The sequence below is a fragment of the Typopeltis vanoorti genome, chromosome 2, assembly GCF_054136105.1.
Source record: "Typopeltis vanoorti isolate ZY-2024b chromosome 2, IOZ_Tvanoo_1.0, whole genome shotgun sequence".
NCBI classification, from domain to species: domain Eukaryota; kingdom Metazoa; phylum Arthropoda; class Arachnida; order Uropygi; family Thelyphonidae; genus Typopeltis; species Typopeltis vanoorti.
In genome coordinates, this window is record NC_143550.1 from 14,100,141 (window position 1) to 14,121,526 (window position 21,386).

The window sequence follows — 21,386 nt, forward strand, 5'->3', positions numbered from 1 at the left end:
ACAGTGCATGGAAAAAGTATGAGCTGTTCTAGCAGCTGAACATGCAGCTGCTAGAACAGCTCATGGAATGCATCAGTTTCACAACTGTCTATGACAGTTCTACAATTTATATTGCAGTTGTAGAATTATACAAAACCCTAGATACAGATTGCACAAAGGAGAGGAGATAGCTTAATAAATTATAACTCTGAATAAATTATATATTTTTGGTAGGGTTTTCTTTTATGTGCACAAGAGCAAGATGAACGGCACACAACTCTGCAGTATAATTACTGCAGTTCAGTGGGGGATTGGGGATAATAAAGTTATGAAAAACAGCAGCACAACCAACAGTGGTCTTAGATCTTGAACTATCAGTACAGATAGGCAAGAATTCACAGTGGAATGCTATGTGTACATTAAACAGCTGCAGGTAAACAGATGGAGTATGAGACTTGTGTGGTTGACAGAATGAAAGGTTGCAGGATGAAGTGTAAACTTGTCACAGAGGAATGCCATAATGTACAGTGCTGGTAACATAATCTGTTTTGCATGGACACAAAAGAGGCATATGACAGTCTGACACTATGTCATATTGTGTAATATTGAGCTTTCCATAGTAGAGGGAAAATACACTACTCTATAATGGATGTTCTGGAAGACTATTTTTAGGGTATAGTTAAGAGACAACCATTTTCATCAAAGCAGCAGAGGCTTTATCTGCTTCAAATCAAGAATTTGAATGGGCAATGTGCCAAAAAGCATCCGCACGGTCAGCCTAGTGGATGTGTGCTTCACAACCATATGCCTGGGGAAGGAGTGTCCTAGGTTCGATTCCCATCGGTGATGCGAGGAGCTGAAGGATCTTCCTCAGCCATAGCCAAATTAGCTGGTCCTGGGTGTGGACAGTAGGGTTTTTTTGCCAGTTTATCCTGGGGTTTTTCATCCTGCAAAGCAGGCAAACCGGCCTTGAGAACGCAACATTATGGACATAGGATACACTGGGGTGTAGGGCTGACCACTTTATCCTGTGAAAGGTTCTAGTTCAATGATTAATTAACCCTCTACACCGCAAGGTAAAAGAGGGAAAAAAGAAGATGAGATGGGATGTGCAAAAAAATGCACCAATAATTATTTGTATACCCTGATGATGGATAGGGTCCAATGATCAAAGTATGCTCTCCGTTACAGAACTGTAACACTTGGGACCCATAATGAAGCTTTGATCATACAAGTGCACAATAAAGACAGAGCAAAGAACATTGATTCACACTCCATTCTGTAGAGGATAGAGCGAAGGATATTCAATGTGGTTTTGCACTTTTCTCTAAGTTGACAAATGTGTGAAAAGGAATGTAAGCTTCCTGTCAAATACGAGCCCCAAGAAGAACTTGGCCTCTGGTGCCACTAGAATAATACATTTTCCTGTAGAAAATTTTCAGTATTGAGACTACATGTTTTTAGATGTAATATGTTTAATAAAATAAACATTATAACCCTACAAGTTTTGTAAGTCATCAGACTTACATCATCACAAATATTAACAAAAAGTTATATACAAAATCCAGAAAAAATTAATTATGCACAGCAGCTGTTATCAGAACTTCACAATAGGTACATACAAACAAGTAACCAAAACAGGAAAAACGTTAAATTATCTATACACATTGGAACAATACTAGTTATTGTTCATTAAACATTATAACCCTACAAGTTTTGTAAGTCATCAGACTTACATCATCACAAATATTAACAAAAAGTTATATACAAAATCCAGAAAAAATTAATTATGCACAGCAGCTGTTATCAGAACTTCACAATAGGTACATACAAACAAGTAACCAAAACAGGAAAAACGTTAAATTATCTATACACATTGGAACAATACTAGTTATTGCCGTCATGTTCTGTAGCATTATGCATGTCAATCCCAGGTCCACAGTAGTTAGATTTTTACTGAAAGCAGACCAAACATGTAGAATTAAGCTTGATTTTTGTTAGTGTGGGGATTGGCAGCATTTCAAAAGTTTTCCTTAACTTTCTCACAAACAAGAAAGTGCAAGGAAGCCTCTAAAATGCTGCAGATCCACACATTATAACAAAAATTAAGGCTTAATCCAACACCAAGTTGGATCTGCTTTCATTAAAAATCAAACTACCACAGACCTGGCATACAACATGCACCATGCTACAGAATGTGACAGCAACTAGAATTGTTCCAACACATGTACAGCAATTAATCGAACATTTAGTATTCTGGCTACTTTTTTGTATGTACCATTTGTGAAGTTCTGATAATATCTAATATGTGTAATTAATTGTTTCCAGTCTTTTTTGTGTATAACTTTTGCTAATATCTCTGATGATGCAAGTCTGATGATTTATGAAACTTGTAGGGTTATATTGTTTATTTTATTAAACGTGTTATATGTCTAAAAACATGTGGTCTCAATACTGAAAATTTTCTATGGACCTGCTAAACCACAGAAACTTATATATTTAATACTTTGTCCTATTTTCAGCAGAAGTGTACAGAGACACTTCTTTCTGCTGAAAACCTGGAACCTTTGACTCAGAGGACATGAAGAGAGATATCAATTGCTTGTCGAAGTTGTTTTTCAATTACTCTCATATTACAGGAGTGACAATAAATTGCAAAGTCATATTAATATGAAAAGCATTGCCTAATGTGGGAGGAAGCTGATTAGTGACTGAATTAACTTTGGAAGCAAAAAATATCACATTTAAAATGGAGCCTTGAGGAACACCCTCTTTTTTGATGACATGGCCAAGATAATGTACTTCCCATTATCTTGGACTTGGCTGGACACGAAGTTTTTAATAGAAATAGGTGTCCTCTGAGACCAAGATTAAAGAGGTCTTTTAATATCCCATATCTTCAGGCTGTATCATAAGCTTTTTATCATGTAAGAGAAGATTGAAACCAGAAATTCTCATTTCAGAAAGGCATTTCTTATATAAGGAGTTTCAAATTACAGTACTCCTATTCAGAACAATCTATAGAGATAACCAATAGATGAAATACTCTCAATATTTGGTAGGTAACTCAACCAGATCATAGAAAAAAGATTTTGACAATAAAAAAAATTCAAAAATATCTGACAGGGAAAATATGGCTGTGAGCAGGAGTAAGTAACATTAAAATGAACTGGATGGCATATGACTGAAACGATTCAGACTCTATGACAAATGAAGTTATTTGATGATGCTTATTTCCCTCATTTCATAAAATAATGTGATACAAAAATCATATCACATAGAGATGACATGCTGCAAGGAATTGTCAAGGAGATTCGGATGATCAATGGAGGTGATGTTCAACGTACTGGTGTTTGTGCAGGACCAATATCTGATACTGCCATACAACAGAATGCAACTGATCTGTCAAAAGTTTCGTGCATGATGTGCATTCTGTCTTTCAAATCTGCCCAGTGGAGGACTTTGACTCGATACACCATGCTTTTGGGGTAACCCCCAAAGCAGTGGCGGCCGGTGAAAATTTTAAGTGGGGGCACTGCATATACAAAATAAAAATAAATAAAAAATTCTTTTTTTCCTAATCAGTAACCAATTTATTAATAAATAAATTTACATATTAAAAAATTGCTTTATTAAGAATATTTCACCCTCACCACGAACAAACATCAATAATAAAAGTTTCTTATCTCACAGAAATAGCGCATGCAAGCATACAATACCCTGCCCAAACGAGCAGTGTCTGAATGACTTGTAACGTGCAATCACAAGTGCAAACAAATATTGGTGAGTCTGGCTGCATTTGGCCAAACGCGATAATTCTGACACCATGTTAGATCACAGTGTATTTTTTTCGTGTAACGATAATTGAAAAAATATAATTCTTTTCATATTTTCAACAGTGACACTCATCATAATTCAGCCTTGTATCTATAATAAATAAAATAATTATATGCTATTTTAACAGAATAAAATAAGATTTGTAAAAAATAGTTCACCCTCACCATGAACATGCACCAATAATAAAAGTTTCTTATCTCACAGAAATAATGCGTGCAAACATACGATACGCTGCCCAACCGAGCGGCGTCGAAATGACTTGTAACGTGCAATTGCAAGCGTAAACAAATATCGGCGAGTCTGGCTGCGATTGGTCAAACGCGATAATGCCGAAACTGTGTTAGATCGCAGTATATTTGTTTCGTAATCTAAAGCGTTAATCAAACAATTCCAATTATTAACTATTCAGTCACTGTCGAAACATAAGCTGTAACCTTTAACATGTTGTATTGCATTTATATAATGTTGTAAGCATTGTTATTATTTATAAACACAAACAAAATTTAAATTTTTCATTTTTTCCTTGGGGATGCTGCAGTGTCGCAGTGCTTATGTACGGGCCACCACTGCCCCAAAGTCAAAATTCACAGGGATAACCTCAGTGACTTTCATCTGGTGAAAGTAGTTTCACGTCCTATATGGGGAGGTGCTCAATCTTGCATCAACACTATTGTATTCAGGCACCCTCTTTGCTGCAGTTGAAGGATGACAAAACTACTCAGCATGTTCCAATAATGCGCAGGCATTACCATGCAGATCATAGGCTAGTTTGATGAATTTATTCAAAGAAAAATGGCCCGATAACAAACTTAGCCATAAATCATATCTATACTTGATCTTTAGCAAATGAATAGAAACTTGTTGAAATGGATGGGGGATTCTCTGTAGCCAAGTTGGCAACGACAACTGACTGAATGCAATCAATCTTGAAACTCTTCCTGTGTAAGTATTCTTGTCTAGTAAGCAAAGGTGATCCACAGAAGATGATGGAAGATGTTTTGTCATCTCATGATGAATGTCATTAAACCATAGTGCACTGGGATGAGAGAATAACAGTGCTCGTTTCAGTTCCTGGTTGTATGGCTCTTGCAAATTTATAGAAAAGTTTAGCTGCTGTTTCTCTTGTTGTTCTTTGAATATTTAAAAGTCAGAAGGATACGAACAGCATATATTTCCTCACAAAATGTCAGTAAAATTGGGTTTGGGTTCAGCATCAACAACTTCATCTTGATCAAAAGTAGACAAATGCTGTGTTCTACATCTATGCTTCATTTTCCTGAAGCAAACTTGTTTGATTAATAAATAAAGAAAATTAGATCCAAGATTGGTTCTGAGTTGGATGTCTAATGTATAAGGGTGGTTCCATTTTTCAACATACTCTCCCTTTACTTCAAAACACTTTTCATATCTTTGAATTAGCATTTCTATGCCCTTGAAAAAATAGTTTGTACTTTTGACTGCAAAATGGCCTAAAACTGCATCTTTCACCTCACTGTCATTTACAAATTTTCCTCCTCAAAGGTCTTTCTTCAGTTTTGAGAAGAGGTAGTAGTCATGAGTTTCTTCTAGATCTGGGCTGTAGGGTGGGTGTTCCATCTCCTGAAAGCCACAGTCCTTCTGCAGCCTTCACAACAACAGCCGTATGGACTGGAGCATTGTTGTGACGCAGGCGAACACCATGTCTCAGCATTCCTCGTCTCTTCTCCTTTATAGCATCACGCAGTTTGTGCAGGAGCAAAGCATAATATTCTGCATTCATGGTGGTATTCCTTTTCTTGAAGAAAATCAAAGAATTCCTCAGCAATCCCAAAAGACTGTTGCATGATGTTGCATGACTGTTGCAAGAATGTTGCATGACTGTTGCATGTTGCAATGACTTGGTAGACTTGTGACCTTGGTTTTTCTCAACGGTGCTTCAAATCTTCCACTATATCATTAATGTACAAATTAAAGAGAAGTAGTCTTAGTACAAAGCCCTGGGGCACTCCACTAGTCACACTCATTCTCATTCACCTTGATTCCAGTCCACCATACACCACCCTCTGATGTCTATACCCCCACCCCCCTATATATTTGTTCTTCTGCTAATCAAAAGTGAAATATTTCACTTTTGATTAGCAGAAGAACAAAGTAATCAACTGATTACTTCGCTCTTTACCCAAGACCACAAATGGCATTTATTTGTTGTAGGCGTTGCAGATTCTTGAATGAGAGGTGACATCTATATCTTAATCTACATCTATAAATTACTACTCATAATTATGAATCCAGGATTGTCTTAGCAGAGCTAATCTCAGGTGGTATGGTCACTTAAACAGAATGGGAGAGAAAAGCTTAGCAAAACAAGTGTTCTCTGCCAGGTTGGCAGGAAAAAGACCCAGAGGAAGACCAAGATACAAGTGAATTGGTACAGTAAAAAGTGCCTTAGAAGACAGAAATATAAGATCTGATAGTGTTGGCATCCTGACAGATAACAGACTGATTTGGAGAAAAATTGTAGATAGGAAGTTAGTAATGATGCAAGTTTTTCATGTAGTACTATCATATCCTGTACATCCCTTGAGGATACGTGTCAGGAATTTGATGATGATGATAAATTAGGAATGGAAAGAGAAAGAAATTTATCTGATTCAATGATAGACATCAAAAAAGCAATTTAGTGTCAGTGATTTCAGACATTAATAGCAACTTTCAACCTTTTTTGAGGTTTCATCAGTGAGTAGGTAGACCTGGAATATCACAAGGTTTAAGTGAAAAGAACTTGCAATACCTTTACTATACGAATGCCATAAAGGTGTGTTTGTATATTATAACATAAATTGAAAGCCAAAAGGCTATTTTTCTGGCATTCGTATAGTAAATGTATGTAAGTTCTTTTCACTTAAACCTTGTGATATTCCAGGTCTACCTACTCACTGATGAGACCTCAAAAAAGGTTGAAACCGGTCTGGGTAGTGACCTCTCCTCATAATGTAATTACAGTATTACATCCCCTAGGAGCTGTGTTTTACATTATGAGAAAATATCAGGGATAGTGAGGGAGCTTGCTCCACCTTTGCTTCGACTTGCTTTGGTGTTGTACTACCAAGTGGTCATTTACACTTGAATTCGCCAATAGTTTTTCGGTATATATGAAACTCATAGATTCGTATTTATTCGTATATATTCGTATCAACTGCAGGCGCAAACTTGACATTTTGTCTGTTTGCTCACTTGGGAAAAATGGAGTAAAACCAGGTTTAAAATTGCTTGGTATCTTTAACATAATTATACCCATGTTAAAAATACTTCCTACATTTAGATCTCCTCCTGAGATTTTTATTTAATAAGGTTAAAACACCTTATGGTAACTTGTTTTGGTAAAATACTTATAAGCTCTGGATTACTAAATCTTGGTATTTCTAGCCTGGCTCCCACTGATGAGACCTCAATAAAGGTCGAAACTGGTCTGGGTAGTGGCCCCTTGCCTTTAATACAAAACATCATACATCCCCTTCTTGGAGATGTGTTTTGGCATTAAGGGTAAATATTAAGATTAGTGATCAGAGCTTGCTCCACCTTTACCACGAGTTGCCTTGGTCTTGCACTACCTGTGGGATCAGCTAGTCTTGCATCAATTGCAGGCGCAAACTTGACATTTTGTCTGTTTGCTCGCTTGGGAAAAAATGGAGTAAAACCAGGTTTAAAATTGCTTGGTATCTTTAACATAATTATACCCAAGTTAAAAATACTTTCTACATAGATTCGTAGTTCACCATCTTAGAGTTTTGCTTACTGGCAGTTGAACAACAAGGGATTTGTATCCCCTTAATTATTATTAAGAATGCCAGAAAAATAGCCATTTGGCTTTCAATTTATGTTATAATATACAAACACACCTTTATGGCATTCATATAATAAAGGTATGTAAGTTCTTTTCACTTAAACCTTGTGATATTCCAGGTCTACCTACTCACTGATGAGACCTCAAAAAAGGTTGAAACCGGTCTGGGTAGTGACCTCTCCTCATAATGTAATTACAGTATTACATCCCCTAGGGGCTGTGTTTTACATTATGAGAAAATATCAAGGATAGTGAGGGAGCTTGCTCCACCTTTGCTTCAAGTTGCCTTGGTGTTGTACTACCAAGTGGTCATTAACACTTGGATTCGCCGATAGTTTTTCGGTATATATGAAACACATAGATTCGTAGTTCATGATCTTAGAGTTTTGCTTACTGGCAATTGAACAACAAGGGATTTGTATCCCCCTTAATTATTATTAAGGATCTTTGTAGTTATGGAAGTGTAGAGTTACAAGAATTGTCATTAGTTTAAGGTTAGTTTGAATTCGATGTGTTGTATGTGCATTAATTGAGGAAGAAGTAAGACATTCATCTACATATTTAAAAGAAACACACGTATTAACCAGAGTGAAAATTATTTAATTGTAAATATTTCATCCTAAGTATCTTAGGACATCATCAGTACAGTAGTTTAAGTTTACTGTACTGATGATGTCCTAAGATACTTAGGATGAAATATTTACAATTAAATAATTTTCACTGTGGTTAATACGTGCGTTTCTTTTAATTATGATCTCACCACAGGTTTCGTTATTTAAAAAAAAATCTGCATATTTGTGTTAAGTAATCGGGTTAAGGACAGTTTGGATTTGTTAATATCACCTAATGAGAGATACCTATTGTGAACTAGATCTTGTTTGTTAATTTTTGCATAATTAATTTTAGGGACCTTCATTTAGCTTAGTTGTGATTATCATGTATTGTATTTTAGAATGAATAAATTTCTTTGTTTCTTAACCCAAAATATGTGTATGATCTTCAAAGCCAATGCACCATCTGCTAAAAATATCGAACCTGTATAAGTAAAAACGTGGGAAATGGTTACGACTGCTGTTTAAAAATATTAGTAAGGGCTTGTTTAACGTTGATATTTATTGGAATCATGATAATCTGTAGGTCAAATCCCTGACAAGAACCTCTCTCTTGTATAGGAATCAAGATGCCACAGCTAAACAAATAAATTTTCTTGATTCTGAAAAGGACTTGTCCCCAGAATTTATAGATCAGGAAGAATTCTCCTTGTCTGAAGACTTTGCACACGATTTAAGATTGAAGGAGAGGCCACGAAAGATTACAACAAAGGCGCAGCAGACAAGGGATATAGTTGAGGGTTAAACAAGACAAGAATTAAGATTTATCTTTGAATGAGTTTTAAGAGGTATATTAATATGAAAAATATAGAGGAGCACATATATGTAAAATAGTAAGCAATAATAAAATTAACAGATTTTAACAAAGGTACTTTGCAGAACAAGAAATATCACTGATTACAAATTTAGAAAACTATCCTTAACATATTTTGAAAAATATCTAACAATTGAACTTAAGAAATAGTCATAGTAAAATTTGTGTGGGTACTATTGTGTAAAGTGAAAAAAAAAAAGCAATAATTAAGAGGTACCTACTGAGATTATTGAGCACATGCTCCATTACAGGCTGTGGATTGAACACTTTTCTCATTTCTGTGAGGTTACGTGCCAAGTTTAAGAGATATACATGATAACCTTGAATCACTCCGTTGGGCGATTCTGGTTCTTGCCATTTTAACTTAAGTAATGTATCAGTAACTTTAACTACGGTCAAATTTCTTGGACGACTAGGAGCTAAAAAGACAAAAAAAAAAAAAAAAAAAAAAAGTGACACATGATGTTTAAATGAGATATTTAAAATTTATCATTAATTAATGGGAAAAAAAATTTTTATATATGGAAGACCATTATGAATATAGCCATCTACTTGACTAGACTGGGCATAATGAAAAGTTATTGATGTTAAAAAACTAGATAAGTTCATTTTTTTTATGGTTAGTGGAAAATATATAGAATAACCTTCACTTAGGGGTTATGTTACACTGACAATTTACACAGTTTTAAGATTGAAACAGATATATGTTACAGGTGGAAAGTATATTAAATAATATCAGCTGACATATGAATGATGAATAAGTAATTAGAAATCAATAATTATTAATGAAAGATTTGGTATACATAATTGTGTAAACTGGAGTGACTAAAATTATTAACTTAACTAATATTATAACTAGCATTGTTGAATGTGTTGGTTTTGTTAGCATCATTAACTACTACAGATGTTTACTGCAAATGTTAAATGATAGTTGACAGTAATATAGTAACAAGTTATAAGTGAAAATGAGTAAGTACCTATTAGATTTATTTTGTATATCCACCATATGCAAGTTATTCCTGGACTGTGGTTGGATGGGATTGAAATTTTGCATTTGGAATACTTACAAAAATTTGAGAAGCCATCTCAATTTTTGTTTCATTTGGACCTTTTGTAAGAGCAAACTATTTAAAAATTATATATGACAATAACCCCATCCTAACTAGATGGAATTTAATAAAATTTTATATTTAAGATATATATACTGGTATATGCCCACATGGTTAAATTTTAGTTACTATCTCATAATTTTTGGAAACATAACTTAAACTTATAGTAGTAACTTTGCACTGACTGGGTGGAATTCAATGAAAATTAGTATTTAAAATTTATTAAAAATTTGTTATTTCACTTTTGATTTCAATTAAAAACACAAAACAAAATTATAAATATAGTATGAAAAAAAAATATGTATATATAATATGTCATTAAGTTTCAGTAAGGAAATACCGTGAGTAGACATATTACTAACTATTATAATAACGTAAATTATTCTTTATTCATAGAATTTTCACCTGAGTATCACAGGCATCATCAGTACAGGTAGAAGGCTAATTAAACAATAACTGTTATATTCACAAAGCGCCACCTAAGTAGCTAAGGTTAAATTTCCTAAATTTATTTAATTAAAAATAACTTAATAATAAATAATAAATTAATAATAAATAAATTAAAAAAAAAATAAAAAAATAAATAAATAAATAATAATAATTAAATAAATTTAGGAAATTTAACCTTAGCTACTTAGGTGGCGCTTTGTGAATATAAAATATAAATATAATAGTTAGTAATAATATGTCACTGGAAGACCAATCATATATTATATATACAGATGTAGTAATTATACAGATAACAAATCAAATCTCCAATACCAGCTTGCAAAATTACAAGAAACCTGTAGAAATTATATTATTATTATAAATTCAAAAACAAAGATAATGAAAATTGGAAGACACCAGAAAGATATACATATAACACTTGATCAGGAAATTATAGAATAGGTTAATGGTTTTAATTACCTAGGAGCTTACTTGACTTCAAATTTAAATGACAGAGGATCAATAAAACACATTCTCCATAGCATGATCAATGATGAATAAACTTAATAAAATTTGGAAAACAACAAAATTCTTACAATTCTCAAAATAAAATTATATGAAAGGATAATAGTACCAAAAGCTCTCTACGAGGCAGAACTCTGACCTTAAAAAAAAAGGAGCAGAGCGGAACTTATTGGCTTTTGAAATGAAATGCTTCAGAAAATAAACAGAACTCATTGGACTATAAGACTAATGCAAAAGTTCTGCAAGATTTGAATATCCCTAACTCAACAATTCTTAACACAATTAAAAAGCATCAACTCTGTTCCTTTGGCCACATTGTGCAAATGAAACCAGATGAACTTCTTTATCAGGTATTTGAGGGCACTATAGAGGGTACAAGACTCAGGGGAAGGCCCAAATTAACATGGCATAAAGTCCTTAGAACTGCAATGGGCTTTCAAAGCTGCTGGCATATGAAAACGCTTGCTTTGGACAGAGAAAGGTAGAAGGCTCTTATCCATAAGGGACTCAACCTGTCCTGAGGACAGAAATAAAAGGAAAAAGAAAAGTGATCATTAGGTGAAGCAAAAATGATGGAACAGTTCTGACTCAGTACACCTGCAGTGTACTCAGTCGGAACTGTTCAGGGTGTGACAAGTTCAAATGTCTGTTTCTATTTTTATTTGTTAACTTTTCCTGACTATAGATTTGAAGATGTCCATGAAATTCAGTTGTTAAAAAAAAAAAAAAGTTATATCCACTTAATCTTTAATTATGTCATTTTCCTTTCTCTCAAGTATATAGTGAACAGAAAGCAGAAACAAAAGAAAATTTGACAACTATGAAAAATAGCCTCCAAAATTTAGAAATCAGCATATGGCAATAAAAGGCTGTGTTGTGAGCATTCATACTAGCTTTAATATGTTCTCTGAAACATCTTACATATTTAAAAAAAATAATCTAGTGAAAAATAATAACATGAATCTAGTGAGGCTTTTATGAATATATTATGAATTTAATAAGAATAATCAGATTATTTTCTAATCATGATAATATCCAACTTTTCATGTTCAAGTTGGTGCTTCATGAAACACTAACACAAAACGCTTCTTAAAACTAGCTGGGTTCAGGTGTGCTTGCATCTCATCTCATGATATATATATTTTATTCTTCCGTGTAGTTTAAAACTGATGGATGGAATGAAAGATGACTGGGATTAGCTTGTTTAGTGAAAGCAATTCAGCTACAAAAGGACACTGGGCAGCTGTTGCTCAGATTTGTTTGCTGTAGGTTTAGCAGAAATGGGTGACATAATTAATGCTAGTTGTGCTTAACAATGCCTCTGGAAATATAATGCAGTAACTGACTATCTTGAGACAGTGGCTGAAGAGAGTGTCAGAATTTGTTAATCATCCAATTAATGACTGGTTAAAATTACAACAGTCAAATGACTGTTGTAATTTTAACCAGTCATTAATTGGATGATTAACAAATTCTGACAAACTCTCTTTTTTATTACATCAATTTTATTATGTACAACACAAAGCATAAATGCAACAGTGTTTTCAAGGAATATGTTAAAAAAATATTATATATATATATTGGCATTTGTCATAAATGGTAGCATACCCTGCATAATTTTCGTGTCTAGGTTATCAACAACTCAAATCATTTTTACACACTAACTTTCAAACGGTATTAACTTCCAAAATTATCAAACACCATCAAGTCACGTAACTGTGAAAATAGTTCAAAATTGTAATGGATTTAAAATTAGTAATATCCTATCATGATGCCTTTAGGATGGGATTTAAAGTAGTATACAACAAATAGACTGATGGTGGTTTTAAAATTACCATTTCCCAAACACTGGCTTCATGGTCCTATCTAGGTTTTTTTTTTATTATTATTTTCAAATTATTTTTTTTTATGTTGCTCTCAAAGGTTATTGCGAAACAGTACACTTTGTACCATGGGTGGACTAAAGATTTTTTTTTTTTCTATTTGTATCAATTTTATGACTGGATGAAGAGAAGTTGTTTCTACATTCTTCCTGTAAAATAACCAGCACAAGCATTTGAATCTGAATACAGGTAGCCCTTGACAGGATTCCGTTCCAACTTCTCCGTCGTAAGTCGAGGACTTTTTTAAATTCTTGATTTGTTTGATTTCTGTTATATTTTCATAAATTAGGTTTCTCTTGAACTTAAAACAGTTAAAAATGTATAAACTCACATAAACATTTATAAATTAAGAAAGAAAATTTAAGAAAAAAATACATAAATACATATCAAAAATAGTGCACTTACTTTAATATGAAATTCCTTTAAATATCAGTGGGGTGCTTAAGGGTCAAAGCATTATAACTGAGAGGAGACCCCCACATTGCCTTTAAACGAATGCAGAGAACCGACCAGGGCTTCTGACCTAATGTCCAATCCTCACCGTCTCGTGGTGCACCCTGTTGGGTATCTACCTGGATACTGAACGAAAAAGGATGGGCTGGCAATTTGGGATTTAGCCAACCAAATTGTAATTCTTATTGGCTTAAACCAAATTATAAAATGATGGTACAGCATGAGAAAATTTCATGCCGGCTCGGGAATCGCCCGGTTAAACAAGGCCCCCGTTGTTTTCACCAGGGAACCAGGGTGAACAGCGAAAAGTCAGCTACTGGAACAAATCTGAAAAAACACCCCAACTCAACATCACCAGATTTAAAGATCGATACTATCAACACAAGAAGCCTGAATGGCAAAGAAATGGAGCTAGCTGAGGAATCAGATAAGTACCAGGTCGACATAATAGGGGTGACTGAAACAAAAAAGGCAAAAACTGGTGAGATCTTTCTGAGCAATAAATACAAAATGTTATATTCAGGCAAGGACAATCAAGGAAAAAATTAGCAGTAGCCATTGTATTCAACACTAAATACGAGGCTAATCTTGAATGACAGGCAGTCTCAAGTAGAGTGATGTGGGCAAATATCAGAATAGGGAACTGGACAATGAGACTTATTTGTGCCTATGGTCCCACAGAAGGTTCTACTAAGATAGAAGTGGAGGAATTTTTTAATGCTTTAGAGAAAGCATCTGACACAATGAAAAAGGAAAAGTTGGTCTTTGTTGGGGATCTAAATTATTATTATTATTATTAAACAAGACCTCATGGAGTCAAAGACTCATCTAGGAGGTCCTTTTATCTCACACACATCTCATCATACCGGGTCTTAAACACATTCAAACTCCTTGCAGACACCACACTCTCAGGCAAGGCATTCCAATCATTCACAACTCTGCACGAAAAAAACCTGCCTCTCACTCCCCTACTCACACCCTCTTTATACAGTTTCCAGGGATGACCTCTGGTTCTCCCCTGATCTCCCACTATTCGCTGTAGAACTTCTCCACCATTGATCCTATAGCAACCCCTTACCAACTTGTAGGTCTCTATCATATCTCCCCTCTTCCTTCTCTCCACTAGTCTCTGCAAATTACATCTTTTCAATCTTTCCTCATACTCGACATTCCAGAGGTCAGAAACTACCTTAGTCAGTCGCCTTTGGACCCTTTCCAACATCTCCTCATCCTTCTGAAAACCAGGTGACCAAATCTGGGCACAATAGTCCATGTGTGGCCTAATCAAAGCCTTATACAATGGAACAAGAATCTCCCTACTTCTACACGTCAGTGTCCTCCTCATCATTCCCAGAAGTCTTTGTGTTGTCTTCACAATTTTGGCGATGTGACCCCTAAATTTTAGATCCTTATCCACTATCACTCCCAGATCTCTTATTTCCTCTACTTCCAACAATATATTCTTACCAAGCATAAATTCTGCATCCCATCTTTGTTTTCCAAATTTTAAAACCTTACATTTTGCAACATTGAACTCACACCCCCATTTGCTTGCCCAATCACTCAATTTATTCAAGTCTTCTTGCAAGGCCACAACATCTTCACTACTCTTTATGGTTCTTCCCAACTTTGCATCATCTGCAAACAACTGAATATCTCCATCCAAATCTTCGCCAATATCATTAATATACAAGTTAAATAGTAATGGCCCTAAAACAGATCCCTGAGGCACTCCACTAGTGACTTTCCTTTTCCTGGATATTGCACCCCCATACACAACTTGTTGATACCTATCAGATAGCCAGTCTCCAATCCAATGCACTAATCTAATATCCAACCCCATCTGCTCTAGTTTGACTGTCAACTTATCATGAGGCACTCTATCAAAAGCTTTTGCGAAATCCAAGTATATTACTGTGTATCCTTCTCCTCTGTCCAAGGAAGCAGTCACTTTATTGTAATAAGTAAGTAGATTACTAAAACACGACCTCCCTTTAGCAAATCCATGCTGTCCATCAAAGATTATACCATTGTTGTCAACCCAACTCTGGATTCTAGCTCTCACAAGCTTCTCCAACAACTTAACCACAACACCCGACACACAGATAGGCCTATAGTTTGATGCTTGAGTTCGATCACCTCCTTTATGAAGTGGCACAATCTTGCCCTCCTTCCACTCTTTAGGGACTTGACCAAGTGCAAGACTCGTATTAAAAAAATATGTCAAGGCAGGTGTCAACTCTCTGGCACATTCCTTCAGAATACGCGGTGATATATTATCAAGTCCCACAGCCTTATTTAGATCTAGTTTACTCAACTCCCCAAACACCTCTTGCTCACTTACAGTCAGTCTCTCCTCCCCATCATCAACTGCTCTTAATCTCTCCATGAAGTCACATTCACAAGATTGAAAGATCTTTATGAACTGCTCATTAAGTATCTCCACCACACATTCTGCAACAGCTGTCTTTATACCATTTCCTCCAATCAATGTCATCCTTCCATAATCATTCTTTCTTTTGCTGGCTACATATCGAAAGAACTCCCTAGGATTCTTTTTAGCTTCATTAGCTAACTGCTGTTCATACCTCTCTTTAGCTACTCTCACCAACCAAGTCACTCTCCTTGCCTGGTCTTTGTAGAACTCATGAAATTGGTTACTTCCACTTCTCTTATGCTGCCTCCACAATGCCATTTTTCTCTGTATTGCATGCTTAATCTCTTTATTCATCCATCTCACACCTAACTTATTTAACCTTCTCACCCGTGGTATACATTTAGACATTGCATCCACTAAATATTTTTTGAAAATCCCCCAAGCTGCATTGATCTCTTTTCCAGCTAACTCCTCATTCCATGCTACACCTGCAAGCTGTCTCCTGAGCTCTTCATAATCACCCCCCTTGTAGTTCCACATATACCCTTTTTTCACAGGGGTCCTTGCACTGCTGGCAACCACCCAAGTAATCACCTCATGGTCACTTTCACCAATTGGTGGATGATTTGATACCTCATTGATAATTACATAAATAGCAGAGTAGGAAATAATTGTGAGACATACAAAAATATATTGGAAAATTTGGAGAAAAGAGCAAAGCTAATAATAATGACAAATATTTGTTGGATTTCTGCTCAAGACTGGGACTGGTTATTACTAACACCATGTTCCAACATAAAAATGTGCACAAATTCAAATGGAGAGAAGAGGGAAGAAATAAGAAAAGTCTCATTGACTATGTTATTGTTGATAGTGATGTTTTCTCCCTTGTGCAGGACACCAGAGTGTACAGAGGATTTGAAATTGGAAGTGATCACTATTTAGTCTTGAGCAGGATAAAATTGAATTTCATATTGAAAAGAATAACATGTAAAAAAGTTTTAAAGCGAATAAAAGTTGAACAGCTCTCAGATGTGAACTGTACACTAAAATACACAAAGATTATTGAAGAAAAAATTAAAGAGTTTGAGAACAGGAACCAAAGTTTTGAGATTCAGTGGCAAGCCTTGAAGAAAAGCTTGATTGATTCTGCCAGAGAGGCATGTGGTGAGGTTGTCTGCAAGGATAGAAAAATCAGAATTCCATGGTGGACACAGGAAGTTAAAGAGGCAGTGAAGGAAAAGAAGAAAGCATATCAAAAGTTCCTGGCAAATAAGTCAGCTTGTGCTCTTAGAGAATACAGAGACAAATGTAAGAAAGCTAAAGACTGTGTAAAACTAGCTAAACAAAAGTCATGGGAGGACTTTGGCAAGAACATAGAAAATAAATATCAAGAAGGTGGCAAAAATATTTTGGAGGTTATTGAAGAAGTTAGAAATGGTGGAAAGAGTACTGAAAAAGGAGTTAGAGATGATAAAGATGACATGAAAAGATATCCTTCAAGTATGGAGTAATTACTTTGAAAAACTGCTAAATGAAACAAGCAGTGATGACAGCACAGTGGTAAAAAACACTGACCAGGCATGCAGTCAGGAATACATATCCATACTTGAAGTAGAAAAAGCCATCAAAGGCTTAAAATGTGGAAAGGCAGCAGGAGTAGATGATATTCAACCAGAAATGCTGAAGTATGGTGGTATAAAAGTCGTACAGTAGCTGCACTGCATAGTTCAGAAAGCCTGGACAGAGGGACGAATTCCCGATGATTGGAGTAGAGCTCTCATCATTCCCATATATAAAAAGGTAAATAAACTGAATGTGAGAATTACAGAGATATTTCCCTACTGAGTGTACCTGGTAAGATATATCAAATATACTTGAGAAATGGTTGCGAGGAATTCTAGAAGAAAAGCTTGGTGAAGAACAAGCTGGATTTAGGCCAAATAGAGGCTGTCAGGATCAGGATTTACGACAAATAGTGGAGAAATCATGGGAATATAACAAAGATCTCTATTTGAGTTTTGTAGATCTGGAAAAGGCATATGATAAGGTACCAAGAGAGAAGCTATTCAATATGCTACAGTTATATGGTATCAATGGAGCATTATATCAAGCAATAATTAGTTTTTATTTGAGTTGTAAGTCAGCAGTTAGAATTGAAGGAAGTACAGGAAGATGATTTAATGTTAAATCTGGTGTGAGACAAAGATGTACATTATCCCCTATGTTAGTCATTATCTATATGGATCACATTATGAAGGAAAGTGGTATTAAACATGATATCAAAATTGGAGATGTTAATGTCAGCTCTTTGCTTTATGCGGACGATGTTATACTTATCAATAAATCCACTACGAGTCTGCAAGATTCCTTGACTAAATTGAATAACTGTTGTAATAGATATGGTATGAAGGTCAGCAATAAAAAGACAAAGACAATGAAAATAGGCAGAATCGTTGAAAATGTCAACTGCATTGTGAACGGAGAACCGGTGGAACAAGTAAAACATTTCACCTACTTAGGCACGATTTTTAGTGAAGATGGTAAATTAAATATGGAAATAGACAACAGAATCAATAAAGCTGGTATAGTAGGAAGTCAAGTGAATAAATTCATATGGAATAAGAGAGAAATTAGTCGGAACACTAAATTAACTGTATACAAGACAGTGTTCAAACCAGTTTTAACTTATTTATCTGAGAGCTGGGTCAGAAATAAAACACTTGATCAAAGACTAGGGACTGCAGATATGAGAGTCCTGAGAAAGATTAGAGGCGTGAACAGATGGCATCAATGGCAATATCATATTAAAAATGAGGATATTAGGAAAGAACTTGACATTGTCAGCATCCAGGAATGCGTTAGCAGAGCTAATCTCAGGTGGTATGGTCATTTAAACAGAATGGGCGAGGAAAGATTGGCAAAACAATGCCAGGTTGGCAGAAAAAGATTCAGAGGAAGACCAAGATATAGGTGGTTTGATAGGGTACAAAGTGCCTTAGATGACAGAAATATAAGATCTGATAATATTCATGTCTTGTCAAGTAACAGACTGATCTGGAGGAAAATTGTAGATAGAAAGTTAGTAATGATGTAAATTTTCCAGGTAGTACTATCATATGCTGTATACCCCTTGAGGGTACATGGCAGGAACTTGATGCTGATGATGATTAAATATTAGTTAACATAAACATAAACAAAAACTTATTAACGGCATCTTTAATAAGTTTTTGTTTATGTTTATGTTAACTATCACTCATTTGGACGATATGAGTATTTCTCACGATCATGAGTAGCTTTTTTAATCAGAAAATTGGTTAATGTTGTCTGTTGGTTTTTTTTTTTTCTTCATATATTTTGCGATAACGTCTGACTGCTTTTCGACTTTTTCAAAGCGATCAGTGTCTTGATCCATATTTTCGAACAGCTGAAGTCCTTGATTTAGTTTAGAAAATACTTCAGCTAATCCTTTTACAGTAAATTTTTTTAGCGATTTCTCTTCATCTTCTTTATTATTCCTTTCTTCCTCTACAACTCTTTTGTTTTGGAAAATCAAGTCTTGATTAGTCAGTTCACCTTCTTCGTGATCTGCTAATTCTTCTATATCGGTAATATTGATTTCTAGATCCAGTTTAATTTCAACGATTTCTTCACCAATTTGTTCTAACATACTATGCTCATTGTATTCCTCGAGTGTCTCCTGCAGTAGTAACTTCTTCCAAATTACTCGCATACATTGTTCTGATACTTCCTTCCATGAAGTTCCAATGTTCTAGATACACTGGTTAATATCGTAATTTTTCCAAAAATAGCGTAATGTTATAGTGTCCATCGCTTGAGAAAATGTAGGTTTCAGATATGTCTTGAATGTAGCAACTGAACCTTGATCCATAGGTTGAATCACAGCTGTATTGGGTGATAGATACATCACATTTATATTTTCATTAAAATCGGCAATGCGAAGAGGATGCCTTGGAGCATTGTCCAGTAGCAATAAAATTTTTAAGACAGTCGGCACGTACTTCTGGAATAAAACAATTTAAGAACCAGTCTTCAAATAAAACAATGTCATCCAAGCCTTAAGATTACTGCTGTAGTAAACCGGCAACTTATTCTCGTCAATGTTTTTCAAAGCTCTGGGGTTTTGTGAATGGCAAACAAGAAATGGTTTTAATTTAAAACCAGCAGCATTTCCTCCAAGAAGAAGAAGCATAATCCTATCTTTAAATGCCTTAAAACCAGGCACCGATGTAGCTTCTCTGTTCGTTCTGGCATTCTTTTCCAGAACAGTCTGGTTTCATCTGTGTTAAAAATCTGTTCTAGCAAATAGTTTTCATCATCTCTTTCAGATTTTTATTGAAAATTTCTGCAGTTTCAAAATTGGAACTAGCAGCTTCTCCCATTATTCGTATGTTATATAAGTTAAATCAGCTTTTGAATCGATAAAACTAACCTTTACTAGTGTTAAATGTATGCTTGCCATATTTATCTTCTTGTTGTTTCCTTAAATTGTCAAATACACTGCATGCTTTTGTCTGAATTGTAAACAAACTGAGAGGAATATTCTTGTTGATTTGATCATCTATCCATATCATTAAAAGCTTCTCCATTTCATAAATTGGCCCTTCTCTCTTTTTTTTTTTTTTTTGTTAAAATTGTACATTTCATATTAACTGCTTCCATTATTCTTGATTTACCTTTTATAATTGTTGAAACAGTTGAATGCGATAGTTTTCTTCTCGTGCTATTTCACCGACTTTCTTTCCTTTGTCATGTTCTTTAACGACCTTCATTTTAACATCTAAACTTAGCTTTCCTCGCCTTCTTTTTTATGTTGAAATTTTCATCAGTAGTATTACTTCTCTTGCTGGACATGATGATAGGGTTACGATGAGATACAAAAATTGCAAGGAGAGAAACGAACATTCGACTGTTGATTAGCACCTAACGTGCCAAAGGCTGTGACGGCTATTGCGTATTGATTGATGATAGGCTTTGCGTGTCGACTAATGGCGATGCTGCGATACATATTATTATTATTATTATTATTGTTCCGGGAAACTCCAAGAAGTCGACAGACTCATCGAGGGAGGCCCTAACATCATGTCAAGAACAACTATTCAACATTCACACAGTATCTATCATACCTTGCCTTGAACTCATTCACGGTCGTAGCACCCACAACAGACTCTGGAAGCTTATTCCACTCATTTACCACTCTCCAAGTAAAGAACCTAGCTCTAACACCCTTGTCAACCATGCTCTTGCCCAGCTTCCATGCATGGCCCCTAGTCCTCCCACCACCAGTCATATTTTCAAAAATATCTTCTGGATCAATCTTATAAAAACCCTTCAGTAATTTGAATGTCTCAATCATATCACCCCTCCTTCGCCTATCGTCCAATTTCTGCAACCCACAAATCTTCAATCTATTCTCATAAGGTTCATTCCACAGACCTGCTATCATCTTGGTCACTCGTCTCTGGACCCTCTCCACTTCCTCCCCATCACGAAGAAACCCTGGTGCCCATAACTGGGCACAGAAG

General features: G+C 35.1%; 1 protein-coding gene across 2 annotated transcripts in view; it reads right to left on the reverse strand.

The window, feature by feature from the left end:
- Positions 1-21,386, reverse strand: part of LOC150108836 (putative receptor-type tyrosine-protein phosphatase mosPTP-1) — a 902,991-nt gene that overhangs the window by 317,981 nt on the left and 563,624 nt on the right. For both annotated transcript variants that reach the window (XR_016549344.1, XM_090403658.1), the window contains exon 7: positions 9,286-9,483. Coding sequence is in view for 1 of the 2 variants with exons in the window: in XM_090403658.1 (XP_090259784.1) it covers positions 9,286-9,483 (198 nt within the window). In the remaining variant the exon portion in view is untranslated. The remainder of the gene's footprint in view (positions 1-9,285; positions 9,484-21,386) is intronic.